General features: G+C 41.0%; 1 protein-coding gene across 1 annotated transcript in view; it reads right to left on the minus strand.

The window, feature by feature from the left end:
- The window catches only part of LOC126161710 (inhibitor of Bruton tyrosine kinase), a 113123-nt gene that overhangs the window by 52968 nt on the left and 32871 nt on the right, over positions 1–27284 (minus strand). Inside the window, exons 5-10 of the mRNA XM_049917739.1 lie at positions 25911–26159; positions 18594–18724; positions 11670–11831; positions 11282–11549; positions 8571–8693; positions 2250–2467 (exon numbers count right to left, since the gene is read on the minus strand). Of these exons, the coding sequence (XP_049773696.1) occupies positions 2250–2467; positions 8571–8693; positions 11282–11549; positions 11670–11831; positions 18594–18724; positions 25911–26159 (1151 nt within the window). The remainder of the gene's footprint in view (positions 1–2249; positions 2468–8570; positions 8694–11281; positions 11550–11669; positions 11832–18593; positions 18725–25910; positions 26160–27284) is intronic.

Consider the following 27284-nt stretch of genomic DNA (forward strand, 5'->3'; position numbering starts at 1 on the left):
CTGCATCAAACCAGTCTCAGGACTGAAGACCACAACAACAACAACAACAACAACAACAACAACCTACGGCATGAAGAGACATATCAACTCACTATTTTTAAATACATATTTTTTCATAAAAATACTGTCAAAAAACAACTTAACATAAACTCTCTTAAATTATTTATGTAAATCTGTCTTTGGTGCAAGTTTAGTGAATCTTAAAAATATGTTGGTGCTTATTGTCAAGCAAATTTCATTGATGTAGTTAATTTCCAAACCACATATTACGGAGGGCAGCTGATCTCATACAACTGGTAACTGTGCACAACTTCAGACTGTTCTGTTATGATAAGGAAAGATGGAAAGTTACACAAATGCCAAGCTAGCATTTGATAAAGTTAAAGCGGTGATTGTGAAACAAGGGAAAGGAGTCACAAAAAACTCAGGTATAAGATTTGTTTAGCAGCTGGAAAGCAGAGTGGGGGTTATCTGTGGCAGATATGCAGCAGTAAGTGTAGCTGTATCATAACAGTACTTGTATGGACATTTAAGACTAAAGAGAACAAACTCCATATTATGAGAAAATTGGACAACTGCATATAAATATCATGTGTCTAAACAAGTAGCTGGTGTAAATGATAACTAAAGAGGCTGCAATATTTTTCCCAGTGGCAGCTTTCCTGCTAATTTTACTGAGTGAATTTATGACTTGTGTGTGGCAGATATAGAATGCAGCAATTAACTGCTAATACAATCTACAGCATTAGTTTTGGCAACTACTTCTACATGTTAATGTATGCTTTTCTTTGTTATTCATACCTTAAAGTTCCTTCATAACATGATCAGAAATGATAAAATGAGAACAAAGTGTGTATGCGATCATTTTGGCACTTTTACTAACATGCTAACTAAAGACTAAAATTATGTTTCAATTTTTGTGAATGTGAGAATGAGAATTTCAAGGTATTCATCTTATGGGTGTTTAAATGGAACCCAAATCTTTGTAGACAATCATACTATCCTGAAACTCAAGTCCAAACATGGATTGGATTGTGGCCATGCCCTTTAAAAAGAACCATCCTGGCATTTGCCTGGAACGATTTAGGGAAATCACGGAAAACCTAAATCAGGATGGCCGGATGAGGGATTAAACCATCGTCCTGCCAAATATGAGTCCAGTGTGCTAACCACTGCACCACCTCAATTGGTTTGGTCCATGCATGGTTTGATCATCAGCAAAGGTTTGACCTCCATTTACACTTCCACAAGACTGAGTATAGTATGATTCAACAAGTTGCTGGAGCAGCTCCAATCAATGAGAAGATGCAAGAATGGAGACTTCCTTGGTACAGACACAGCATATGGGCACCGCCCAGCTCAATCATAAGCTCAGTCCTTCATCTCATTGTCAAAGGCCAAAGACACCATGGAAAGACAAATACAGTGGCTGGACACTACAAATGTCGATCTCAGATCAAGAAGGCTAAATCAATGGGAAGCATTAGGTCTTATGAAATGATGTGCACTGGCCCAAAAAGTTTCCCTGTTCCAACAAAAGGGCAATGGGAGGGGAGCAGGGGAGGGAGGAGGAGGAGGACAAGAATGAAGCAAACCTTGCTTTCCATGAAGTTCCAAGAGCAACCAGACACTTTTTTCAATAATAAACACAGTGGAGATCAGGGTGATGGAGGAAAAGTGCTGTAAAATTAGCAAAAGCTGAGGGTGTGTAGTAGATGATGGTTACAGTAAGTGCTCTTACAACTAGCATTACTGTGAAACAGACTACAGAATGTGTTGTGAGTGGAAGTGCATGGGAATAAGCCTGTTAACCTCAAACTGGCAATATTTTAAAATGATAAACCTTGTCATTGCAAAGACTAATTTAATAAATGTAATGTATGACCATACAACAGCATCACTTGAAAAATACTCTTCCCTGGTAGCTGCACATATTAATGCGCCCTTTTCCATATGTGAGACACCACGTTTCTCTTCAATTTTATAATTTGGTTATCTTTAAATGTCCATGCTCTTTTTTCCACAAAATGTGACTACATTATTACACAGTAAGACTAAATCCACCTACTCCTCGTTTATCCTATGACTAGAAGGTATTATCTTTCTGCTTAGTAGCCTACATGCTACCATGTTTGATATGTTACATACTTATTATGCAAAGAAGAAATTACTTGATAAGCTACATATAAAACTTAAATTTTTAATCAAACAATGCAGATTAATCATGGTGAGCCAATAGAGTAACTTACTCTACACTGCAAGGACCTGGCTTCAGGAGATCACAATCTGAAGTATACAAGAACTGCAATATTTGTTCAAATATTTCAGGAGAAATGTTCTTAATCTTCACACGAGGCACATTATTTTCATTATCATCATTTGACTTTTCTTGTTTTATCATGTGCAGCAATGTATCACTGGACAGAGCCACTATGTACTGATGTGCTGGAAACTCCCGAGCACCCACCTGTGAACAACCACAATACATGTAAGTGGAATAAAAGTTTACATATTAATGTTTGTGCTGTTATTTGAAAACAAAAAATAATAATAAATAAACACCAAACAAATAATGAAAGCAACTTTTCCACAGAAACCCAAACACATGTAATCCCTACCAGTATCAAGATTTCAACAGTGAACTATAGGAGCCTCAATTAAAATAACTAAAAATTGTAACACCATTAGCCACTAAGATAGAAAACGAAATCAGTGGAACTACAACACATGTTTAACTTTTTAGTCACTCAACATTACTTAAACTTATCAGGTGCAATAAGATCTACAAATTTTCATTACCACTTATTTTCAATTCTATTAATAAGAGAATTATCCACACAAAATTTGATCATCAGTTCCACTAATGAGAAGAAGCCAAAATATTTCTATTTTGAAACTAAACAGTCCCACAAGATGCACCAAACAGGAAAAAATGTTGTTTTTAACAACAACAACAAAATCATTTTAGAATATATTCTGTAAAGCAAAAGCTATTAGAATCAATTCTCACACACAACTTTGGTAATAAATATTAAAATACTTACAGTTACACGTTGCAATCAATATGACTGCTTGTTATCGGTTTGAGTTACTTATAGTTGAATCTGGATGATCACCATTTATGAATCAATTTCTGTATTTATTTGTCATTCAAATGAAGAAAATGAATTCTCTTAGTAAATGACCATTGACAAATGGTGTCATAGCTTTTAATGCTTTCTTCACACTAAAAAATTGACACTGTTTTCTCTATGGGACAGGTCTTGCATCTAGGCCTATTACTGGGATGTGAGAAATGGGGCAAGACGTTGGGGGCAGGGGTTGTGTAGGGGTGGACGAGGATATTGTGTAGGTTCGGTGGGCAGTGGAATACCACTGTGGAAAGGGTAGGAAGGATAGTGGATACAACATTTCTTATTTCAGGGCACGACAAGTTGTAGTCAAAACCCTGGCGGAGAATGTAATTCAGTTGCCCCAGTCCTGGGTGATACTGAGTTACGGGGGAATGCTCCTCTGTGGCTGGATGATGGGACTTTGAGAGGTGTTGGGTGACGACATATAAGATGCGGGAGATCTGTTTTTGTACAAGGTTGGTAGGGTAATTACAGTCTGCAAAGGCCTCAGTGAGGCCCTCAAGATATTTCTAGAGGGACCACTCACCACTACAGATGCAACAGCTGCAGATGGCTAGGCTGTATGGATGGAACTTCTTGGTATGGAATGGGCAGCAGCTGTCAAAGTGGAAGTATTGCTGGTGGTTGGTAGATTTGATATGGATAGAGGTACTGATATAGCCATCTTTGAGGTGGAGGTCAGCATTAAGGAAGGTGGCTTGATGGGTTGAGTAGGACCAGGTGATGTTAATGGGGAAGAAGGTGTTGAGGTTCTGGAGGAATATGGATAGGGTATCCTCAACATCAAGTCAGATCACAAAGATGTCTCAGTGAATCTGAACAAGGTGAGGGGCTTGGGATTCTGAGTGTTTTAGGAAGGATTCCTCAAGATGGCCCATGAACAGGTTTGCATAGGATGGTGCCATGCACGTGCCCATAGCCATACCCCAGATTTGTTTGTAGGTAATGCCTTCAAAGGAGAAGTAATTGTGGATGAGAATATAGTTGGTGTTGGAAGCTAGGGAGGAAGTGGTTTGGAATCTGACAGGTGTTGGAAAACTAGTGTTCAATAGCGGTGAGGCCACGGGCATAATGCATGTTAGTGTAAAGGGAGGTGGCATCAATTGTAATGATGTAACGAGCAGGGCACCAAGTGGTAAAGCAACAGGAACTGTGGAGAGTCAGTGGAGGAAATGGTAGGTATCTTTTGTATAGGAGGGTAGGTTGCAGGTAACAGGCTGAAGATGTTGGTCTACGAGAGCAGAGATTCTCCCAGTGGGGGCACAGAAACTGGCCACAATGTGGCGTCCTGGGTGATAGGGTTTGGGACTTTAGGAAGCATGTAGAAGGTAGGAGTGCAGGGAGTGGTAGGGGTGGGGAGAGAGACGGACTCCGGGGAGAGGTTCTGGGATGGGCCTAAGGGTTTGAGGAGGGATTTGAGATCCAACTGGATTTCTGGAATGGGGTCACTGTGGCAGAGTTTGTAGGTGGATGAATCTGACAGCTGACAGAGTCCCTCTGCAAGGCAATCCTTGCATTGAAAACAACAGTGGTGGAGCCCTGTCAGCAGGTAGCATTATAAGGTTGGGATCATTTTTCAGGTGGCAGATTTCAGATCTTTCTGCGGAAGTAAGGTTAGCTTGCATGTTGAGGGATTTCGTGAACGATGGTGAGGCAAGGCTCGAGATGATGAAATTCTGGAAAGTTAACAGGTGCTGATTTGGAGTTGGATCTCTGTTTTTACTTCCCTCCTTTTCCACTAACCTCCCTCTCTCTCCTGTCCACTGTCTAACCTCCCAACTACACCCAGCTGTCCTACCCTTTCTACACCTCGTCACTGTACACTCCCAGCAGCACTTTACTGTCCCCCACCCCTATCCTGCTATCCTTCCCCCTCCTTGCCCCAACCTCCTCCTCACCCCCCACCCAGTTCCCTCTCCCATAATGCACTGCTGCCCACAGTCTGGCTACAGCTGCCAGAGAGTGCAGTCGTGTGTGTGTGTGTGTGTGTGTGTGTGTGTGTGTGTGTGTGTGTGTGTGTTCACTGTCTATTTGTGACAACGGTCTTGCTGGCAGAAAGCTGTTTCTCACATTCTTTTAGTTGTGCCTTTCTGTGACTTAGCATCTCCACTATATGATGAGTAGTAAATATCCTTTTCATTACATTGTTATGTTCCATCCTAGATTTTCGATTGTTTGGTTTTGGACTGCACCTTCATTGTAGACAAAATTTTGAAGGCTATGTACAGCTCTTCCACCTATTGGAACTTCACGACACTGAAGGTGCAGAAGCGAGAATATTCCACAAGATTCTACAACAAATTCCACATATTTTCAACTGAAATTGTCCGGGGAGGGGGAATGTGTTCCAATTCTTGTTGAGCGCCCCTTTAGTTCTCATACAGTGAATATCCTTTCATGTTGAATGTTTTGATAGTGAAGTGAATTGTCTAAATGCCAGCTGTGAGAGGAAAAAAAAAGTGTGGGGGTGATTTACACACAAAATGGTAACGTGAGTAGGGGCAACATGGCAATGAAAGGCGTAGTAGGTAGGAAATGAGAGCACTACTGTATGATATCGTAAGATTATCATTCATATTATAAGCCTTCTCTGCTAGCTAGAAGTCAGGCAGGGAAAAGGAGGGGGGCAGGGGAGGGGGGGTTTACAGTTGAATACAGTTAACATTCATCAAACTTGAGCCATTTGATTGTGCAAGAGAGAGGTAGGATGGCTGCTAAATGTAAATGTAAATATGGTGTTACTGATATACTTCTTAAAGGTTTCAACAACACCCAAAGTAGATTTGCCTCCAGCAATAATGTTGAAAATGAGTAAGTGTGATTGTTTGCTAACACTCTGGTTATTGGTAGGTTTAATGTAAACCACTATACAGGGGGGTGTCTGTCGTGAGAGTCTTCAGGTACATTTTGTGTGGTTTTTTGGCAGATGTTTGTAATTTTGTTTTTGCAATGTGTAGCTGAAGTCAGCCGAAGCAAATACTTCTCATCCCATTTTTCAAGTGATGCCCCATGTTGATGGAAAGCATCGGTTTGTTTCCTTTTAAAAATCAAATGATTTTTGAAGCAGAATCTGTGGGCCTCTTTGATAGTGTTATCAAATTAGTCTAGCCTAATATTTGTTTTACTGATACGTATTAAAAGGGACAGTAAAAAACAAAGAATAAATAGCACTATTGCACGGTGGTAGTGCAGGCCAGGTGTAGCGATTTAAGAATTTCTGCGTAAATTCTAGAACCACTCGGCCTTCCAACATCTCGAATACACAATATTTTAGATGTGAGTGGGCAAAAGGAACACTACCTACTGCATGCCACCTGTCTGTGTGTGCAGTCTGAAGTTTGTCATGAGAAGACTTTAGACACGGTAGTCGAACAGCACCAACAAGTACTGGTAGGTCGATCGGTCCATGGAAGGCGTAGTGAAAGCACACGGAAGAATCAAGGAAATTCTTCGTTATTCTGTGCTGTTTTGTAATGGTGGCTACTGTTAGTGATAAAAGAACAGTTGAGTTGAGAAAGACTAACTCTTTAGCACAGACTTGGTAGAGGCAAAACATGTTTATGATTTCTGTGGCTGTTAAACCAACTCTGTTGTAAAAGTATCTTAATTGTGTCTAATGTGAGACGACATAAGAGACTTACAAGAAGTTGAATATTTATGTGAGAAATGATAATTTTGTTCTTTGTGGAAGCTGAAATATACCGAGAGTGAACTAAAAGTGTTCTTCGAGTACCTACTTATTTCAAGAGTAGAGAGAGTGTGTCATATGTTCCTTTAACCAGCAACATTCTTCGGAGAAGAATGTATTTAGAGATTTATGTAGTCTGCTACCCAGAGAAGAAGATCGGCTGTGAATACCAAGTAAGTTGACTTGTGTAAAAGAAGTGGGAAGGTTGCAATACAACTTCACACATTCTTAGCATCAAAAACGTTAGACAGGGCAGTGATGTCATTGCTCGAATACTCGTTATTCATCATTTTTTATTGTCCCTGTTAAAGTATCTCATCAAATTAAATTAAATTAGAACAGCCAACTAGTCAAAAAGGTCTTTGAAGGTTAGAACAGTAAAATCTGCTAACAGACATACAATAAGAAAACAATTGAATCGGTGAGTTGGAGGGGTCATGTTCAGTTTTTTTCCGCATTATGTTTATCAGTGATATCTAACCTTTACATCTGTATGTATCATTTGGTTTAACAACTGATCATATCCCACCAAGTGATAATTAGATGGCTATTGAGTTAGAGAAGAGGCCATGTCTAGATAAATAAATGTATGGTGGACCTACTCCAATAAGTAAACAAGCAACTAAATGACAAAGAAAATTCTACATTCACACATAACAAGAAGAAATTATTTTATAACAATATCTGCCAGTCACCACTGAAGAACAGACAAGATAAAAATGAAGCAAACCCATTTCGATTGTGGTCACATTCTGGGTGCAGTATGAATAAACCTTTACGCTCATAGCACAGTTGCTTCATCAACATTGTAAGGTTTGAAAAAGAATCATTTGCAGTAGATTCAAACAGGATTACTGACCACACTCGATGGCTACAGTATGTTGTAATGGTATATATTGTTTCACCCTGGGGCCAATGCAACATAGCAACTCAACAACACCTTGCTTAGACCCGTTGCATAGTAACAGTTTTATGGTGTCGTGAAAAATTTACTTTGAGTCATGAGCCCTTTCCCAGCTCGCCAATTCAATTATAAAAGCTAAACTGGTAATTTTTTCAAGCCAAGAGGTCTGTATTCACCAATTACCAATGCATGATAAATCAGTCAGCCAGAACACACAGATTGTGTTCTGAGAAATATGCTGGCCAATAGGTGGGCAGATTGCCTTGAATATAATAATAAAATGTGCAACACAAAAATATCCCCACCAGAAACAAATGTTCTATGTTATGTCTTCAGTCAGACTTACTTACTTGCAAAATCTGGAATTGCACAAAGTTTAAATGCTTACAAAGGAAATATCTCATGTAGCTAAATAATCCAGGGACCAAACTCAATAACAGATATAAATTTAAATAGGTGTAATGGCATAAAAGTATTTCAAAATGGAGTCCAAATCCAGAAAATTAATGACACCTATTCTCTGGGTATCAAGGTAGGACACTGAAAAGATCTGAACACTACAGTGTGAACTGCCAGTAATGTGCAACATAAGAATAAGAAAGTACAAGCATTCTGACCTGAATGTTCCATCAGTTCAGTCAATTGAGGTTATATTGCAATCTATTTGAAAACAATTTTTGTAACACTGCAGTTTCGAAACTAAAACTTCCAGATATTGAATATAAAGCACAATAAAAATTTGGGGGGAATTTTTCCATCTCTTAGATTATTTAAATTCTGGAAAGGTAAACTGCTCATACACCTTACCACACTGTACCTCACTGAGTAATACATTAGTACTGACCTGAAATATGACATCATGAATAAGATCTTCAGAATGGGCAGTCTGTAATAAACTGAGCATTTGCTCTTTCATTTCATTGGTTGTAACTTGGGGACATTCTAATAAAGCTGCTTTTGGGTGTACCTGAAAAATCAGAAATGACAAATATCATGTTCAGTGCAAGGAAGGGACTAGGGGAAGGAAGAAAGGAACACACACACACACACACACACACACACACACACACACACACACACACACAGTGTTTCAAAAGTGATGGTGAATATTATTCAGGGATAAGACAAGAGTGATCATTTGAAACTGGACCAAAACAAGGAAAAAATGTCTAGTAAAAATGTGCTGTAAAATACATACCTTAAAAATTATGAGCACTTGTTTATTAGAAGAGTTGTGTTTCAAAGTAGTGAAGATGAAAAAGTGCTCATAGCTCTTAAGGTATGCATTTTAGAACAAATGTTTACTAGACTTTTTTCTTGTTTTGGTCCATACTACTACTTACCAAAATATGGAAAGCAAAGAGCTCGCAGTAAAAGAGATTTGTTCCATAGTGTCTGAGATCAAGAATTGCTCTTAAGGTATGCGCTTTAGAGCCCAAGTTTACTCGACTTTGTTTTGGATGATCATTCCTGCCACATCCCTGAATATTGACCATCACTTCTGAAACACCCTGTATAAATTTTGTCCTGGTACCAAAACAAAATAAAATTTTGTATAAAAGCTTAGCAAAATAGTATGCTGTGAGCAGAACACTAATATGTTCTTAGGGGTAGTTAATGGATTAATTTTTAAATCTAACATTCAGTGTTTTCTTTAAAAATCAGTTTTATTTTAGAGGAAAAGCTTTTAAAATGCTTCAGTGCAAGGAAACCTACACCTCCTGGCAGTCCGTGTGATAGAATGTTTAACTCATCCTAAGACCACATGACAATCTTATTTTTTGTTGTTTTATAATTATGGTCCATAAAGTTCAAAACTTAAATACCAATCACCCAAAGCATTTCAATATGACTCTCAAAACATGTAAAGAAAAATGACTTTGAACGTCTTTAGTGCCCTAAAGTATGGTCAGCTTTTTGACAGGTGGCGTGGCCCTGTGGCAGCGCCTTACTCTGTTAGTGGCCTGGGTTCCATTCCTTGCCAATGCATAATTTTAAATAAAGGTGCATGTTCTACAATGATTTCCAAGAAAAGTGAAACATATAAAGTTAATTTTTATTAACAGGATGAGAAGAAAACCACCGATCCACAGTTCTGGGTGACTTTCCCGAAATCTACCCTTTTTCTAGACTTCTCCACTCCTTTTCCTTCAACGTTCTTCCTTCTCCTTCAATCATTCTGCCTGAAGGAGGTGTCACTGGCTCCGAAAGCTTGCAAGTTATGACAGTCTTCTATGTGTGTGTTCTGCTGCCACTTGGTGAGAGATTTTTTTATCTAGCCAATTTAATTATTTTTTCAATAATTGATTGTTTTCAATGTTATATTAGCCCAAGTGGAAATACTGATTCACAGAAAGGCACAACCAAAAGCCTGATAAAGGAGTGAGCTTTCAGCCAAAAGGCCTTCTTCTATAGTAAAGAGATACACACATTGTATGGCTGGCCAGAGACAGTGTGTGTGTGTGTGTGTGTGTGTGTGTGTGTGTTTTACTTAGCTCACTTGTCTAGAAGTCTTTTTGTTGAGCCTGTCTGTGACTCAACATCTCCACTGTATCACTAGCAGCACACTATCCTTTTCCTAATATTGGCAGTGTCATTTTTATGACAAATGAATGTTCTTTTTGTTAATTACATATCCCACGACAATCTAGTTTTCACTGCAAATACAACCTATTAATTACTGATCTTTTATTAATCATCACTTAAGTGCTTGTACTACATACACCTTTGTCTAAAAATTTGCCTTGGCTGGGAAAACCCGGATGCCTCAACGTGGCAGACTGGCACTCTAGCACAGAGCCACACAGCCCACCAAAAACCAAACTTGATTTGCAGAATTAACAACACTTGGAAAACTTCAAAGTCTATTTTCAACAGCATTTCCGAGACTGCATCGAACAGCTTTGGGTGACAGATGTTTGAGTTCCAAGTTTCACATACCATATATATTAAAAACAGAAAATACTAAATCCAATTGCCATGTGGTCTTCTTGTCAGTACAGCAAACAACACTTTCCAAAGGACAAGAGTTCAGTCACTAGATGATGGCAGGTTTCACTCATGACTGATGGGCTTTTGGTTTTAGTGCCATTTGATGGCTCAGTCATTTATTTCCTTATAATAATCCTTTAAGCTTTTCTATCACAAAACTAACAATACTATAAAAAAAACTTACAGCAGAAATAATATTAAAAATACAAAATGTAGAATAAGTACCATAAAAACACACAAAAGTAGAATATTTAAGACAGAACAACAGAAAACAGTGCCCTTGCACTTATCAAAGACATATATGCAATGACATGCTGTTTATACTTCAAGCGGTAAAAGCAACAATTCATTGAATAGTACAGGCGCCGTCTTGTCGAAAATCTTATAAACAAGACTGGGAGATCCTTTTTCAGAGCCAAGTGGCCAAATTCTCAGTCTTGTTTATGTGCTTGCTGACAACAAGAGCCCCTACTATTCAGAGACTAAGTACCTTTATTCCTTAAATTATTTACACCTCCCCCCTCTCTCCCCCTCTTAGATTATTTCTCTCTCTGCCAAACCTACCTGTATAATGGCAAAATTCCTCCCTTTCACATCTGAAGCAACGCTTACTCCCCGATGCACATGAGGTAGTCTTCTTATTTTCACAAATTCTCTTGGTTCTTCATGTATGCCATTGACTTGCTTGTTATTGTCAGGTACATTTTTTCTGCCTTTTCTCATTTTTACTTCACCCTCAAATGCTTCACCATCTTTAGTAACAAACAGCAACTGACTGCGATTAGCCACAAAATCGGCAACCTCTAGTGGACGGTTTATCACAAAAATACAGCTGCAAAACAATACACAAAATTAGTATGTGCCAATGTCCTTTCCATTTCCTGCCAGTAATCACACTATTACAGCATATTTCATACTTCATTTCAAATTTTGCAGAGCTTTCAAAACTTACCGGGAAAGTTGTGGTGCCGACTCTTGCCATACTAAGACAGTTCCTCTATCAGTGAGTGCAGCTACTTTCAACTCTTCACCACCTTTGTCCATGAGAACATTGCTGTCTACATGTGCATCCAAGTGTCCTCCTATCACAGACAACTTTGTGATTCCCAGCTGCCTAAGTGAATAAAGCAAAATGTTGTTCAACAGTGATGAAAGCTGCTACAATCTACAAAACTGAAAATGTCCAGCTGAAACCAGAGTATGTTATACGAGGAGTGTTTTCTAGGTAAGGTCCGTTTGAACATAAGTACAGATTGAAAGGTTATTTCGAAAAAGTAAATTTATTTTAAGAAAGTACATACTTCACTCTATTTTTCGACATAGTTGCCAAGTTTGTTTAAACGCGTATCAATCATACCTCTCAACCAATTTTAAAATACCCTCTTTATAAAAACTTGCCGCCTGCTCCGATAACCAAGAGCTCACTTCCGTTTTCATGTCGTCATCGTCATCATTGTAACGGTTGCCACTGAGGTGGTGTTTGAGGTGGAGGAACAGATGGTAATTGCATGGTGCAAGATCAGGAATGTAGGGTGTGTGGCCTAAAACTTCCCAGCCAAAACTGCCCAATAAATTGCGGGTCTGACCTGCAGTGAGGTCTTTCATCATGCCGCATCTTTTGTTTTGAATCGCTCTGCATAGCTTTCTCTGGGTTTGAGTGGTTCCTCACTGCATGAAGTCGACCAACGAAACACCATGCCTACTGGGGCAGAGTCTGTTTGGACCATTACAGGTGTGTGTGTGTGTGTGTGTGTGTGTGTGTGTGTGTGTGTGTCCATTCCATGCTCTGTTGCTTCGATTCGGACAAGATATGTGAAACCCATGTTTCGTCTCCAGTTATGATCTGACTCAAGAAGCTGTCACCTTCTTCTTGGTAACGACTCAAGAACTTCATCGCACAGTCAAATCTTTGGTTTGTGTGATCCTCTGTTAGGAGTTTCAGGACCCAACAGGAGCACAGTTTCCTAAACATTGTTTCTGAACACCTAATGTTGTAAAGCACTGACATGTCATGTCAGGAAATTCGTTTGAGAGACCTGTTATTGTGAAGTGCCTATTCTCACGAATCCTCGCTTCAACTGAAGCCACCAAATCATCTGTAATCAAAGAAGGGTGACCGGAGTGGTCCCCATGATGGACGTTTTCACGGCCATCTTTGAATTCTCTTACCCACTTGCACACTTTGCTTTCACTCATAACAGTATCACCGCACACTTCAACAAATCTGTTGATGAATTTCTACAGCAGACAGGTTCCTTGCTGACAAAAACCGTATCACTGAGCAAACCTCTCACGCGGCAGACGAGATGATAGTCTTAAACATTTTGAAAGCACACAACAGAACTGTACAGGTCAGCTACAGAGCTGAAACTGAGCGCAGTTGTTCCCAAGGCATGCCAGTACACAATGCACGCACTCGTTGCAGTATGTGCACAAACTACTAGTGTCTACAACAAAACAGACCTTACTTAAAAAACATGCCTCTTACATAGCTATGTTTAATTAATTTTTATGGCATGATTCAAAGAGAGACAGAATATTTGTTATACTAACAAGATTGTATCATTTGCATGTGATTATATTTATTCTTTAAAAAAAATTTTCAACTTTTTAATATAGTAAGGCAGCGTAGAAAGTGCCTGGTTGGAACATTGACAGAGCTGTTGGCTGTCCTTCAGATGTAAATACTTTCTTTTTAGGCTCACTGAGTTCATGATTCACACTAGAAAATATCATCTTTTCATTACACAGACTAAAACTGCTGATATTCTGCTGCAAATAATACTGTAGACTACCAAACACATTTCAAAATTGTGAAATGTAAGAAGTTCTACACCTACACTGAGACCTCTTAAATTTAATGGAATTGAGACTTCATCAACAATTATTTGACAATAGTTTATTTCTCATGTGTCTTGCAAACACTAAAGTACTACTACCTTTTATACATAGTGTCCTTCCTGGTCACAAGCCAAAACTGCTGTTATTTGTTTTAATTCCTGAATATCCTTCCACGTTTACACCATCTGTTTCGTAGATCATCTAGAGCCTAGACTAGCATAAATATGCATTCCAGAGCACACGAACTTTGTTAATGCTACATAGTGGTTAACCGTATACATATTCTTGTAAGCCTGCCAGAAATATTGATGGAAGGCAAAAAACTATCAACAAGTGTCATTAAGTATGTCTGGTGAGGGCACTATCACCAAGGAAAACATAGGATCTCCAGCTGACCAGTTACAAGAAGCCATCTAGCCAGCTGATTTTAGCCAGAGTGGCCATGAGCTCTTGTCATTCTCTTCAGAGTCAGCTGACACCATAGTCCAATCCAACCAATGCTTCCCTAGACATCACTAATACATTTACAGATTCTGCCGGATAACAAAGTGGATTGCTATTACTGTTGCCCAAGTCAAATAGGCCTACATATGAGACTGCTAGGGTGACGTTACACTTTGGCTCCAAAGGACTGATTTACTTATTCAGCCAAGCAAAGTAACTAAGTATGGTGATTGTTTTGATCACCATCTTTCAATATCACCACACCTGTGTTACCACATGGCCACTGGCCTGTATTCAGTTCAACCCTTTACCTACCATAGGGCCACAGAGTCACATTCTTGATGTTTATTATCTCCTCTATTAGTGACTATACATTTTATTTTAATGAAATTTTATGACTTTTCATAATTTGACAAGTTAGTCATAATTTTTGAAAAATATGATAAAAATTTAGTTATGACTTTGTGTTACAGTGTTGGTGGACCTTTCCTCCCATATGGCCGATGCTGTTACAAGCAATTTTTCAACAACCAGATGGCTATCAGCACAGCATCTATTACGTCATTTGCCACTGTTGACTCATGCTGTTATTTCAGTGTTCAACAGTCCTCCTTGTGATAAGTACATGTTTATTTTGGTGCATTATTCCATAACAGTTGTCTGTTCTAAAAACTGAAAATGTTATGGAGAAGAGAACTATCAGATGAGGAGACAAGGGAACTGTTGGAACAGTCTTTTGATTTTGAAAACCCATCTAGTGAATGTGAATTTTCCAAAAATGATGAAGATAATGAGGTAGATGTTGCTGACAATTCAGAATTACGTAAAGATGATCACAAAGAGTCAATTCATGGAGATGAAGAACAACAATTCAATGCAAATTCAGCTGAGTGTGACTTCTTGTTTTTCTAATGGGAATAAAATATGGGCTACAGCTCCTCAAGCTGGAACTTCTGGTAGACAGAGCAAAAAGGACATATTGAAACAAGACCAGGGACCTACAAGTTATTCAATTAGGAACAGCGATAATGAGACATCTTGTTTTTTGTTGTTCTTTCATGTATCCTTCTCTGACATAGTGTATATCTAGACCAACGAGTAAGGCTGACTTGTGCGTACATGCGTTTGTCTGTCTATATATACATTTTCTTGGCGTTCTGAGACACGTCAAGAAACGAAGATATCAATCAGCTTAGGAATGTTGAGAATGACTGACCACTGTTCAATAAAATTATGTCTCGCAACCACTTCCATGCTTATCTGAGTGTGTTGCACTTTGTTCATGACGGGCTGCTGCTTTGTCATAGGCCAAGTGACAAACCAATCAGAGACGTTTCTGATGTGTGGGAATTACCCTTATGGATGTCTAAATTCCAGGATGGTGCATGACCGTTAGATGAACAGTTTTTCACATTCCGAGGTTGCTGTCCATTTCAACAATACATCCCATCAAAACTTGGTATATGGAATAAAGTTCTGGGCAATTTGTGACAGTACAACAAGCTACTGCTGGAAGATGAAAGAGTATTTGGGGAAGGAGGAAGAAACCAGAGCAGTGCGACTTGGAGAGAATGTTGTGAATTACCTGGTGAATGAATTTGAAAAGCCTACACAATATCACCTCTGATAATTTTCTTACATCTCCTGATTCAGCTCATTATTAGCTGTCAAAAAATCTTACAATCTGATGATAGCCTCTTACGTTCCTAAGAAAAACAAAGTTGTTACCATCCTTAGCTCTCTTCATGACAAACCATCACATGTAAACAAGCCCAAAGTTACAATAGCATACAATGCCACAAAGGGCAGTGTTGACACCATGGAACAGAAGATGCAATCCTACAGACTGAAAAGCAAAACAAGGCGCTGGCCATTGGTGGTTTTCTTCAACATGATTGACATAAGTGTACTGAATGGATACATAACTTGGATGATGCTGGCTTAAAAAAAAATTGCAGCCTTTCAGTGTCAATTTGAGAAGCAACAAGTAGGGGCAAAAAGTCAATGAATTGATTAGAAGGACCAGATTCACTGGGAGTAGCGAAACCACCAGTTAAGAAAAGGAGAAGATGTGCATGTTGTGTAGAGAAGAATGATAGAAAAAGTCGAATTACATGTTACATGTGCACCAAACTTGTATGCTTGGGACATCCTGCTATTGTCTGTAGACCCTGAGCAAATTTGCACGAAAGATTAAAAGCCACCAGCAAAAGTATAAAAACTGTGTTTTTAAAATTTAAACATAAATAAAATAGTTTTAAAAGTATTTATACCTCTAAAGTAATTCACATCATAAGTAGTCAAAAAAGCATCAGTTTAAGTCAATTTAAACAACATGGCAGAGAGGCCCAACTGGTGGGCAATGCTATACAGATTTTCTGGTATGCTGAGTGTTAATCTGTTTGCATAGTAAGTTATTTGTGCGAATTCTTTTAGTGTGAACTTATGGACTTTTGTTTCACGTTGCGGCGTAATAAATAGCTGTTGGCTTAGAAGAGCAAGTCACAAAATACAAAATATACTCTTAACGATAAAGCTTGTAAATACTAACTTTCAATGGCTTTTGTAAAGTGATAAAGTCATTAAGAAAGTAAACCACACTTATCAGAAGAAGTAATAACATATACTATCAAATATTCAATAGTGTTCTGCCTGTAACTAGTGGTGAGCTTGGCATGGGGAGGGAGGGAGGGACTAAAGTTTCGTTTTATAAACCAGTATATGCAGCACACAACACAGCAAAAGTAATTTTTTGTGAAGCTGTTTAATAGGCCGACAACTTTCATCCTTAAATGGAACAGGTTGCTCTGAAAAATGGAAGAAAGAATAAGACATCAAGGTAGATGTCACACTTTTCATAATCCATTAGGATGAAGATGAAGGACTCAAGGGTAGGAGTCAACAGGCTTCAGAAGGTACAAAAGCAATAAAGAAACAAATTACAAATGACAAACGACAAGTTTTGGTGCACAATAGAGTGGTGAGTGATGTATGGATTTAATAAGAAGGAAAATTTTGTAAAGTTTTTAACAAGACAGAGGCAGCTGTTTCAGAAGAATATACCGTATTTACTCGAATCTAAACCGCACTCGAATCTAAGCCGCACCTGAAAAATGAGACTCGAAATCAAGGAAAAAAAAAATTTCCCAAATCTAAGAAGCACCTGAAATTTGAGACTCTAAATTCAAGGGAAGAGAAAAGTTTTAGGCCGCATCTGCAAATCAAAACAAAGTTGGTCCATTGTAATATGAGACATAATTTAGGTCAAATGAATGACGATACAGCTACAGTAGTTTGGTTCGAGTCGTAAGCTTAGCAGTTAAGCTTTACCAGGTAGCCATTGCTATGTGTCAGATGCTCCGTCCGTATTTATACCGGTACCCTTCCTTTTTCACGTGCTTCGTCTGGTTTGAATTGATTGCTAATTTTTCTTTGATCATATAAGTGCCGTTCTCTTTGTTATAGGTGTTTACATCACTCTAAGCTGAAAATGCATTGCTGCACTGTGTCATGCATTGTTTGTTGCATTCCGATAATGAGTGTTTACGACCTGTTGCTGCTCGTGGAATGGCTTGCTTTTGTGCGTGCTACCGCCGCTTGCAATTTAAAAAAAAAAAAAAAAAAAAAAAAAAAGAGGAATAGTCTTACTAGCGAAACAATGGCTAGAGACTGCTGTTTGTTGTTACTCACACTGCTGCTTTCTTTGATAATGATCAACAAGAACCAAATAATAGATTGCGTATGATAGATGTTCTGAACAAGAGTTTAGCGAAAATTTTTCTCCGTTTGAAAATCTTTGCAGACGCCTCTTTAGTACATTACATTCTGTACAGAAATTAGTCATCTTAGATTTAAAAATCTAATCAATTGCCGTGCTTCATTTCTGACTGTATCACTATTAGGAATAAAGAATAATATGAATATAAACATGACATGATGTGTGTATTCTTCCACGTTTGCTGTTGTCTCACCCTAGTTTCGTAGTTTATTAGGCAGACAGGATTTAAATGAGATAGCAGCAAACACTAAAGAACACATGACAAAATGTTTATATTCGTATTATTCTTATGGTGAAGAGAATCGTAGAGTTGGCCATATTAACAAACATCCCAAACAGTCTTGCATGTCGGATTTTCGTAGTACATTGAAATGCTGCTACATTCGATGATGAACAATACGGAATTTGTATTTACTTCGTTGGATAATGTATGAAAATGCAGTGGTCGAAACTCGGGGCGGAGAAAAAAAGCTCGTCTTCCACCTTTTTTTTAAATTTATTTACTGAAGCAGTGGTTTTGTCGCCAGTATTTATCTTTGTGCCTGCAAAGCATGCCTGTGTAGCGCTACATATATTCGACGGCAGAAGTTAGTTGTGGCGGCACCTACCAACATTTTTTCAGAACTTCCGCTTACTTTGCACTCGATTCTAAGCCGCAGGCGGTTTTTTGGATTACAAAAACCGGAAAAAAAGTGCGGCTTAGATTCGAGTAAATACGGTAATCATTCTACTATATGTGACATGTCTTAACAGGACCAGAATTAGTTATTGAAATTTCAGTTGCTAAATTAAAACTGTATTAGAAATAAATACCTAGAGGCAATTTTACGGCACTGGTACTCGTGGAGAACATAAACATCTCCTTTCTTTGTAGCCACAACTGTAGCGCCATCACTTGCTGCCACCAGGATTATTTCACATTCTTTGTGATTCATTGCAGACACCTGAACAAATAAAGATGAAAACATATTAAGTTTCTTAGCACATTTAATTCTGATGTGGAGGACAACAGAAGATACACTGGCAATTATGAAACCTCACAAAACCCAGAAATAATGAATTGATAATAAATTTAATTATGCAAGTTACTCTTAAAACAAATAATACTTATGGGCAATTTAATTAGGAAGAGATAACTGTTGGTGAAACAGCCATGTGAAACAAAAAAGTTTTGTGTTATCAGATTACTAGGCAATTCTCAGACATTGTACTGGCCTCTAGAATAACAGCTGACTGCACAACGGAGAAGGCATATGACATCAGTGCATTTTCTTACTGTGAGCTCATGAATGGGTGACACTTTGACAACATCTCCAAAGTTGTGTAGCAGGCACTGTTAGTTGCATGGTCCCCCCTGTTAAGGGTGTGAGTTTACACGAGCAGTCTTTTTTTTTCTTTTTACGGTTATAGGATGCAAAACTGCTACGGTCATAAGCACCCGTTCTGTGGCTTAGGGAAGGGTACCGAATGGGAAATCAGCAGCAATAGGAGTGAAACTCAAAAGGGGGAAACTAAAAACAGAAGGAAAGCTTAGAAAACCACTATAGAAATGGGGGGGGGGGGGCAGGGATTGTTTTTCCCAAAAAAGAGCTTCTAATGCCCGATGTCATCTCACTGACACTGAAACTCGAGGACGCGATAGGCTGAGCGCGTGTCATCTCCTAAAATGGAAGATATATCAGGCAACAGCTGTAGACGGATGTGTAGTGGAGTAAAATAGGGGCCCTGAAGTAAAAGGTGTCTCACCGACCATGGTTCAGAGCAGTGGGGACAAAGCGGGGGAGGATCGCCACTTAAAAGATGTCAGTGACTAAAAAGACTGTGCCCTATCTGAAGTCTAATTAAAATTACCTCCTCCCGATGACGAGGTCGGGAAGTACAGGGAAGAGGTTTCATGTCCCGCAATTTATTATCGGGAAGTGTAGACCAATGTGTGTGCCATAAAAGAGCAACACGTCGACATAAAAGACTCTGTAGATCAGCAAAGGGAACCATGCAAACAGCGGGTCAAGGAAGAGAGACTGCAGCCTTCGCCACTATATCAGCTCCCTCGTTTCCGTGGATACCAATGTGCCCTGGGATCCAGAGGAATGCTACAGAGAGACCTCCCCAAGTGGAGCAAGTGGAGGCAGTCCTGAATCCGGTGGGCCAGAGGGTGGACAGGATAAAGAGCTTGGAGGCCGAGAAGAGAACTGAGCAAATCCGAGGATATAATATACTGTATCCGCTTATGGTGAAGGATGTATTGGACAGCCTAGAGAACAGCGTAAAGCTCCGCAGTAAAAACTGAACACTAGTCGGAAATCCGAAATCTATTAGGTGTGTCGCCAATAATATAGGCACTCCCAACACCAAATGATGTTTTTGAGCCATAAGTGTAAATAAATGTAGCATCCTCCATTTGTGCATATAGAGCAGCAAATGCCTGACAATAAACAATTGGGGGGGGGGGGGGTTTACTATCCTTGGGAAGCTGAAAAACGTCAGGGAGCAAGCAGGTCCGTGGGCGAAGCCAAGGTGTTGCCATACCCGCAATTGTCAAGAAAGTTTTAGGAAAGTGGAAGGAAAGAGAATGTAGCAGATGACAGAAGTGGATTCCCGGTGGTGGTAGAGAGGAAGGGCAGCCTACATACCCTAACTCTAAACTGGTGTCGAAAAAAAGGGCATGGGGCGGATGATCAGGCATGGAAGACAGATGACTAGCTTAACGACTCAGGAGGACAGCTCGCCGATTGGACAGTGGAGGTTCAGCAGTCTCAGCATAAAGGCTTTCCACAGGACTGGTGTAAAAAGCTCCAGACGCTAAACGAATTCCACGGTGGTGGACAGAGCCGAGATGCCGAAGAATAGACGGCCAAGCAGAGGAGTAAACTATGCTTCCATAGTCCAATTTTGAGTGCACTAAGGTGTGATACAGGTGGAGAAGGACCACTCGATCCACTCCCCAGGAGGTACCATTCAGAACATGGAGGGTATTGATGGATCGCAGACAGCGAACCGAAAACATGAAAGGACCAGCACAGTTTTCTGTCAAACATAAGTCCCAAGATTTCAGCGACGTCTGTGAATGGAAGGTCGACAGAGGCTAGTTGTAGGGAAGGCGGAGGAAACTCCATACCATGCCAAAAATTTACACAGACGGTCTTACTGGGATAAAAGTGGAAGCCAATTTCAATGCTCCAAGAATGGAGACGATCGAGACATCCTTGAAGACGTCGTTCAAGAAGGCTGGTCCGTTGAGAGCTGTAGAAGATCACATAATTGTCGACAAAGAGGGAGCCCGAGACATCAGTAAGATGACAATCCATAATTGGATTTATGGTGATGGCAAACAGTACAACACTTTGCACAGAGCCCTGGGGCATCCCGTTTTTTTGGGAGAACGTATGGGCGAGAGTAGTGTTCACCTGCACTTTAAATGTGCTCTCTGTCATAAATCCACGAATATTAAGGGATACCTGACCCCAAAAGCTCGAAGCAAACAGTGTGCAGAGGATGCCTGTCCTCCAACAGGTATCGTATGCTCTCTCCAGATCAAAAAATATTGCTACCATTTGGTATTTCCTGAGAAAATTGTTCATGATAGAAGCAGAGACAGCAACGAGATGGTCAACTGCAGAACAATGCTTTCGGAAACCGCATTGGGCAGGTGTTAAATGGTTTCTGGACTCCAGCCACCAGGCTAAACGGCAGTTCACCATATGCTCCAAAACCTTACATACACTACTTGTGAGAGATATGGGGTGACAGCTAGAGAGGAGATGTTTGTCCTTTCCAGGTTTCGGAACAGGAACGACGACAGCTTCCCACCATCTTCTGGGAAAGGTACTATCGGTCCAAATTCGAAGGCGAAGGAGTTAACGCAGACTATGGTATGATAAATGCAGCAACATTTGGATGTGGACGCCATCCAGTCCTGGGGTGGAAGAGCGAGAAGAAGAGAGTGCGTGTTGGAGTTCTTGCATAGAGAAAACAGTATTATAGAGTTCACTGTTTTGAGAGGAGAAAGCAAGAGGTCACACTTCCGCTGCATGTTTCTTTGGGAGAAAGGCTGGCAGGTAATCTGAAGAGCTCAAAATCTCAGCAAAGTGTTGACCCAATGAGTTAGAAATTGCGAGAGGGTCCACTAAGGTATCATGTGCAACAGTGAGCCCAGAGATCGGGGAGAAACTAGACGTGCCAGATAATTGTCAAATCTGACTCCAAACTATTGAGGATGGAGTGAAGGTGTCAAAGGAGCTGGTAAAGAAGTCCCAGCTTGCCTTCTTGCTATCGTGGATGATGCCACAGCATTGCGCACGTAACTGCTTATGGCGGATACAGTTGGCCAAAGTAGGATGGTGGCGGAAAATGTGAAGAGCATGTCTCCGTTCGCGTATTGTATCATGCCACGCCTTGTTCCACCTGGGCAAATCTGATGTGTGAGGTATGGAATGTTCCGTGGCTGTAAGAATAACTTCTGTAACATGAGTGACCTGATTGTCGATGCTAGGAAAGTGACAGTCATCAAATGTCGCTAGAGAGGAGAAAAATGTCCAATTGGCTTGGGTAAACTTCCAGCGTTTTGGGACGCATAGATGGCAGTTGTGGCTGTAATCGAAGGACACATGGAAAATGGTCACTCGAGTGTGTATCAGCAAGAGCGAACCATTCAAACTGCCAAGCTAGCTGAACAGTACCAATCGAAAGGTCCAAATGAGAGAAATTTGTCATGGAGGCAGACAAAAATATAGGTTCTCCAGTATTGAAGCAAACAAGATCCGTTTGTTGGAAGAGGTCAATCAACAGAGAGCCTGGCGGACAAGCAAATAGGAGAGGAGGGGGGGGGGGGAGCTGACCAAGGAGATGAAGGAGTTCAGCTCTTGCCATCAGTGTGGACAATGGAATATATACGGTACAAAGAGAGAAGGTGTATCTAGAAAGGGAAAGACGGTCAGCGACAGCTTGGAAGGAACTGTTTAAGGGGATTGGGTGATAATGGATAGTATCATGGAGAAGAATCTTAAGTACCCCGTGTGCCGGAGTGCCATCAGCAGAAGGGAGATCAACCTGGACTGACTGGAAATCAGAGAAAACAAAGTGATCGTGGAGACGCAGCTTTGTTTTCTGAAGACCGAAGACATCCGAGGAGTAGGATCATAAGAGGATGGACAATCATCCTGGTTGGCTCGAATGCCGCAGATATTCCAATGATTAATTAACATTGGGTGGTCAGAAAAGGGAAGAATCTTACCACAGTTGCCGACAACTTAACGACTGCTGAGATCTGGTGGCCGACAGCATTCAGCCAAAGGCAGAAGATCCTGATCCATAGGTTGTTCGGGGGCAGCTCCTGCCACCAGCTATTGGCTGGTTGATAGGCCGCCAGCGGAGCGCCTTGGCGATACGCAAGATGGACGAGGGTGGTTACCACCGGGTGGTGCTGTACATGAGACATGCCATGATGGAGAAGAAGATGAACTTTGTTTCATATGAGCCTTCTTGGAAACAGGATGCCGAGATAAGGTAGGAATCGATGAATGTGAAGTCAGAATTAGTAAAAAATCTTCGCGAGTAGGCCCTTTTTTGGAAGTCCGGGGCATCCGATTTTGGGGCTCATGATTTAGCAGGAGCTGACAAAGGGTGAGCCGTAGAGTGAGCAGGTGATAGTGGGAATGTTGAACAGGCGATGATTGCGCTGGCCGATCTGAGTGTGGCACTAAAGGTGAGATCGCAAGTCTATGTGGCTGCCTCCTTAGTAGGCCGAGGAGATGCAAGGACAGTGCTATATTTACCTGTTGGGGGCACAATGGGCTTTCAACTCTCAAATAACTTATGAGCAGCAAATGTAGACACCTTTTCCTTCACTCTGATTTCCTGAATAATTCGTTCATCTTTAAAAATGGTGCAATCTCTAGAGGAAGCAGCATGGTCGCCCATACAGTTGATGCAACGAGAGGATGGAGGTGGACAATCACCCTAATGGGCATCCCTGCCACATGTAAGCATTTGGCCACATTGGAACACGACTGGCTGGTATGATTAAGCTGCTGACACCGATAGCAACGTGAAGGGTTGGGGATGTAAGGGCAAACTGAAATTATCTCATACCTCACTTTAATGTTCGATGGAAGTTGGACTCTGTCACATGTCAAGAAGAGAGTATGGGTTGGTATGAAGTCCTTGTCAACCCTTTTCATCAGCCGTTACGCACTGGTCAGACAGGTAGTTTTGAATTTCTTTGTTGGACAATCTGTTGAATGAGCGTGTATAAACCACCCCATGTGATGAATTTAAAGTGCAGTGCACACCCACCCAGACAGGGAAGGTGTGTAGCAGTGGGGTTCACAACAATTTTTGTGCCTGGAGGGCACTGACTAACAACAAAGTGCCATTTTGTAATCGGGAGAAACACTTGCGTTGACACCTTTCTGAATAATGAAAGGGTTGACTGTGGAGAAGTTTTGACCTACGTCAGACCGAGAAACAACTCTGAACTGTGGCACTGATGGAAGAATTGTCTGTGGCTGGGACTCATCGAACTTTCGCTTGTGAGCAGAAGTTGTAGACATAGAGGAAACCATTGTGAAAGTATCCCCCATGATTACCGGCGTCTTCGATGGTGCGCTCCTTCCTCATGGTGGGCCCTCTTTGAGGGCACTCCCACCTTAGGTGATTGTTCACACCTCCCAAGAAACGGACGGACGGATCAATCGTCACATTCGAAAGGTACCTGCTCGGGTAATCACCCCTCCCTAGCCCTGGCCTTTACCAGGGTTATGTACATGTCCTACCTATCAAGCCATGGCAGGGAATTACGCGTCACCCCATCACCAGCTATGCATGGGAATGCATGGGTTGGCCTTCAGACACGCACAGGGAGGAAAGAAAGAGAAAGGGAGGAACAAAGAAAAGGAAAGAAGAGAGGTCTCAAATGCCACAGCAGAGAAGAGGGTAAATAGAAGAGGCAAGGAAAAGAGAAGGACAAAGGGAGGACAGGGACTTTCCAGCATAGAGAGCAAAGAAGAGAAACTATGTCGTACAGTTACAAGTGTCCATTCCAGACATAGGCACAAAACATACTCCCAAAGAGGGAGAAGGGGAAAGGAAGAGGCTGGCGGAGGGGGACGGGGAAGGATGTGCGAAAGGAAGGTATGCACCCCGGTAAGGAAAGAGAGCCGCACTAGCTCGGGGTTCCGTGCTCACCATGCAGGTATCCACGAAAGAGTTGTGGACTCCCTGGGGGAACCCGAGCAGTCTGTAGAGGTTAACGATGACAACCACTAATGAGTAGCTGTTATCACAGAACTAATTCTCATTATGAGGTAAAGAAGCTGCTGCAACACACATGTATCATTTCCTCACAGAAACACTGTTGCTGTATGTTCAAAGCATGGAAAAGGTCACTTGAACTATTGGGTCACAGTGTCTGTTCAGGATGTTTAAATGATATGAAATGAGATCCCCGTTATATCTGGCGTCACTAAGTGAAATCATTTTTTCTCCTTTATTTGACTGGAATTATCAGATAAAAGTCTATATTCAGCCACATATACACCAAAAACAATGGTAACTGATTTTGTTACCACATTACAGACCAAAATCTGAACAACTATATGATTATACTTACTACACATACATAAAACTCAGAAATATGCACATACTGCCCAAATAACATCAATCTGTACACACATGTACAAGTTGCCCACACTACATTTGAAAAGACAAAGGTGAATATGAGTATTTGAAGAGATAAGATAAAAATTAAATCACCAATTTACTACAAATGCACATACAGTATTAATTGCTCCAATAACTCGCACATTATTTACTGGGCAATCTATTGTGGTATTGTGACAGAACTACTTTGGCTGATTTTCAGTTGTACAGCTGCTGTACCTTGTGCCACTCTGTTCACAACTTTCACCTGCCCATTGACTTCCTGTCTGCATGAATCTACCTGCAACCTGTCTAGTACACACAAAAATCAGTCATAAGGAAAACCAACTAGTCCTACTTGAACAATCAATAGAAGTATAGTAGTATTTTACCTACCACGAACATTTCACTATCTAAAAGCACACTACTTCTAGGTGTTGCAATTTTCACTTAAGGCAGTGTATCACAGATTACATTAATACAAGTAAGTACCAATCTGGGCTGCAACACAGTGTGTTCTGGACTTTTAACATGGCCCAGCTGACCCGCATGGAGACCACAAGTGAGGAGTCCTTTCTCTCCCCACATCACAGTATGGAAACGTCCCGCACACACACCACGGAGTGGTGCAGATCCTGGCAAGCGACAGTATCGTTGTGGCACTTCCCTGGGAGATAGTAAATGAGGAGGTGGTGGCATGTGTCCCAGCTGATGATAGGCATTCAAGCCACATGTCCAAACCTACAAAGTAAAAATTAAATATCCTATTTATGGCAAATATTTGTAAACACACTTGTACATCTCATGGTTACAGTATAAGCAATATAACAATGTACACTGATCAGGCAGAACGTTATGACCACGGACCTACTATCACACAAACTTGGATCAGGCAGAACATTATTACCATGGACCTACTATCACACAAACTTGCCCATGCGATAGCAGCATCACCTGGTGAGGAGTGACTGTTAGTCAGACACACCCACAGTGCAAATAGTATCAGTCAGAGTGCTGCCTACGTGTAGAATGCGGAAGGTGTGCGATCTATCCGAGTCTGACTGAGTGTGATGGCCCAGGGGCTCGGCATGAGCATTCCAGAAACTGCTTGAGTTGCTGGATGTCCAACGAGTGCAGTGGTTAGTGTCTTCAACATATGGCGAAACCAAGGTGAAACCACATCCAGACACCATGGGGTTGGGGGGCCACCTCTCACTACATATGTCGGACATCATAGACTGGGCATACTGGTAAAACAGGACAGGTGGCGAACTGTGGCAGAACTAACATCACAGTTTCATGCTGGGCAGAGTACAAGTGTGTCTGATCACAGTGCACCAAATGGGCCTCTGCATCCAACAACCCACACATATGCAAATGTTGACACCACAAAATCAGCAACTACAACTGAAAAGGGAGTGTGACCATTGGCACTGAACATTGGTGCAGTGACAGTGTTGCATGGACTGCTCAATCCCAGTACCTGCTTCATCATGCCGATGGCAGGGCATGAACCCACCCTCTTCCAGCGGAACAGCTCCTCAACACCTCTGCCGTAGGACAGAGACAAGCTGGTGATAGCTCCACTGTGCTCTGGCGCACATTTACATGGGCATTCACTGGTCCAGTGGAGCTCGTGCATGGCACCATGGCAGCCACGTGATATCAATCACAAGTTGCACACCACATGCACCCTTTTGTGACGTTCATGTTTCCCGACAGCAGTGATTTTTCAGCAAGATAATGCATCATGTCACAAGGCCAGGAGTACGATGGAGTGAATTGAGGAACACAGCAGCGAGTTCCAATTTATGTGCTGACCCCCCCCCCCCCCCACTCACCAGATCTGAAACCGATCAAACACAT

Source organism: Schistocerca cancellata, chromosome 2 (assembly GCF_023864275.1).
Source record: "Schistocerca cancellata isolate TAMUIC-IGC-003103 chromosome 2, iqSchCanc2.1, whole genome shotgun sequence".
Classification (NCBI taxonomy): domain Eukaryota; kingdom Metazoa; phylum Arthropoda; class Insecta; order Orthoptera; family Acrididae; genus Schistocerca; species Schistocerca cancellata.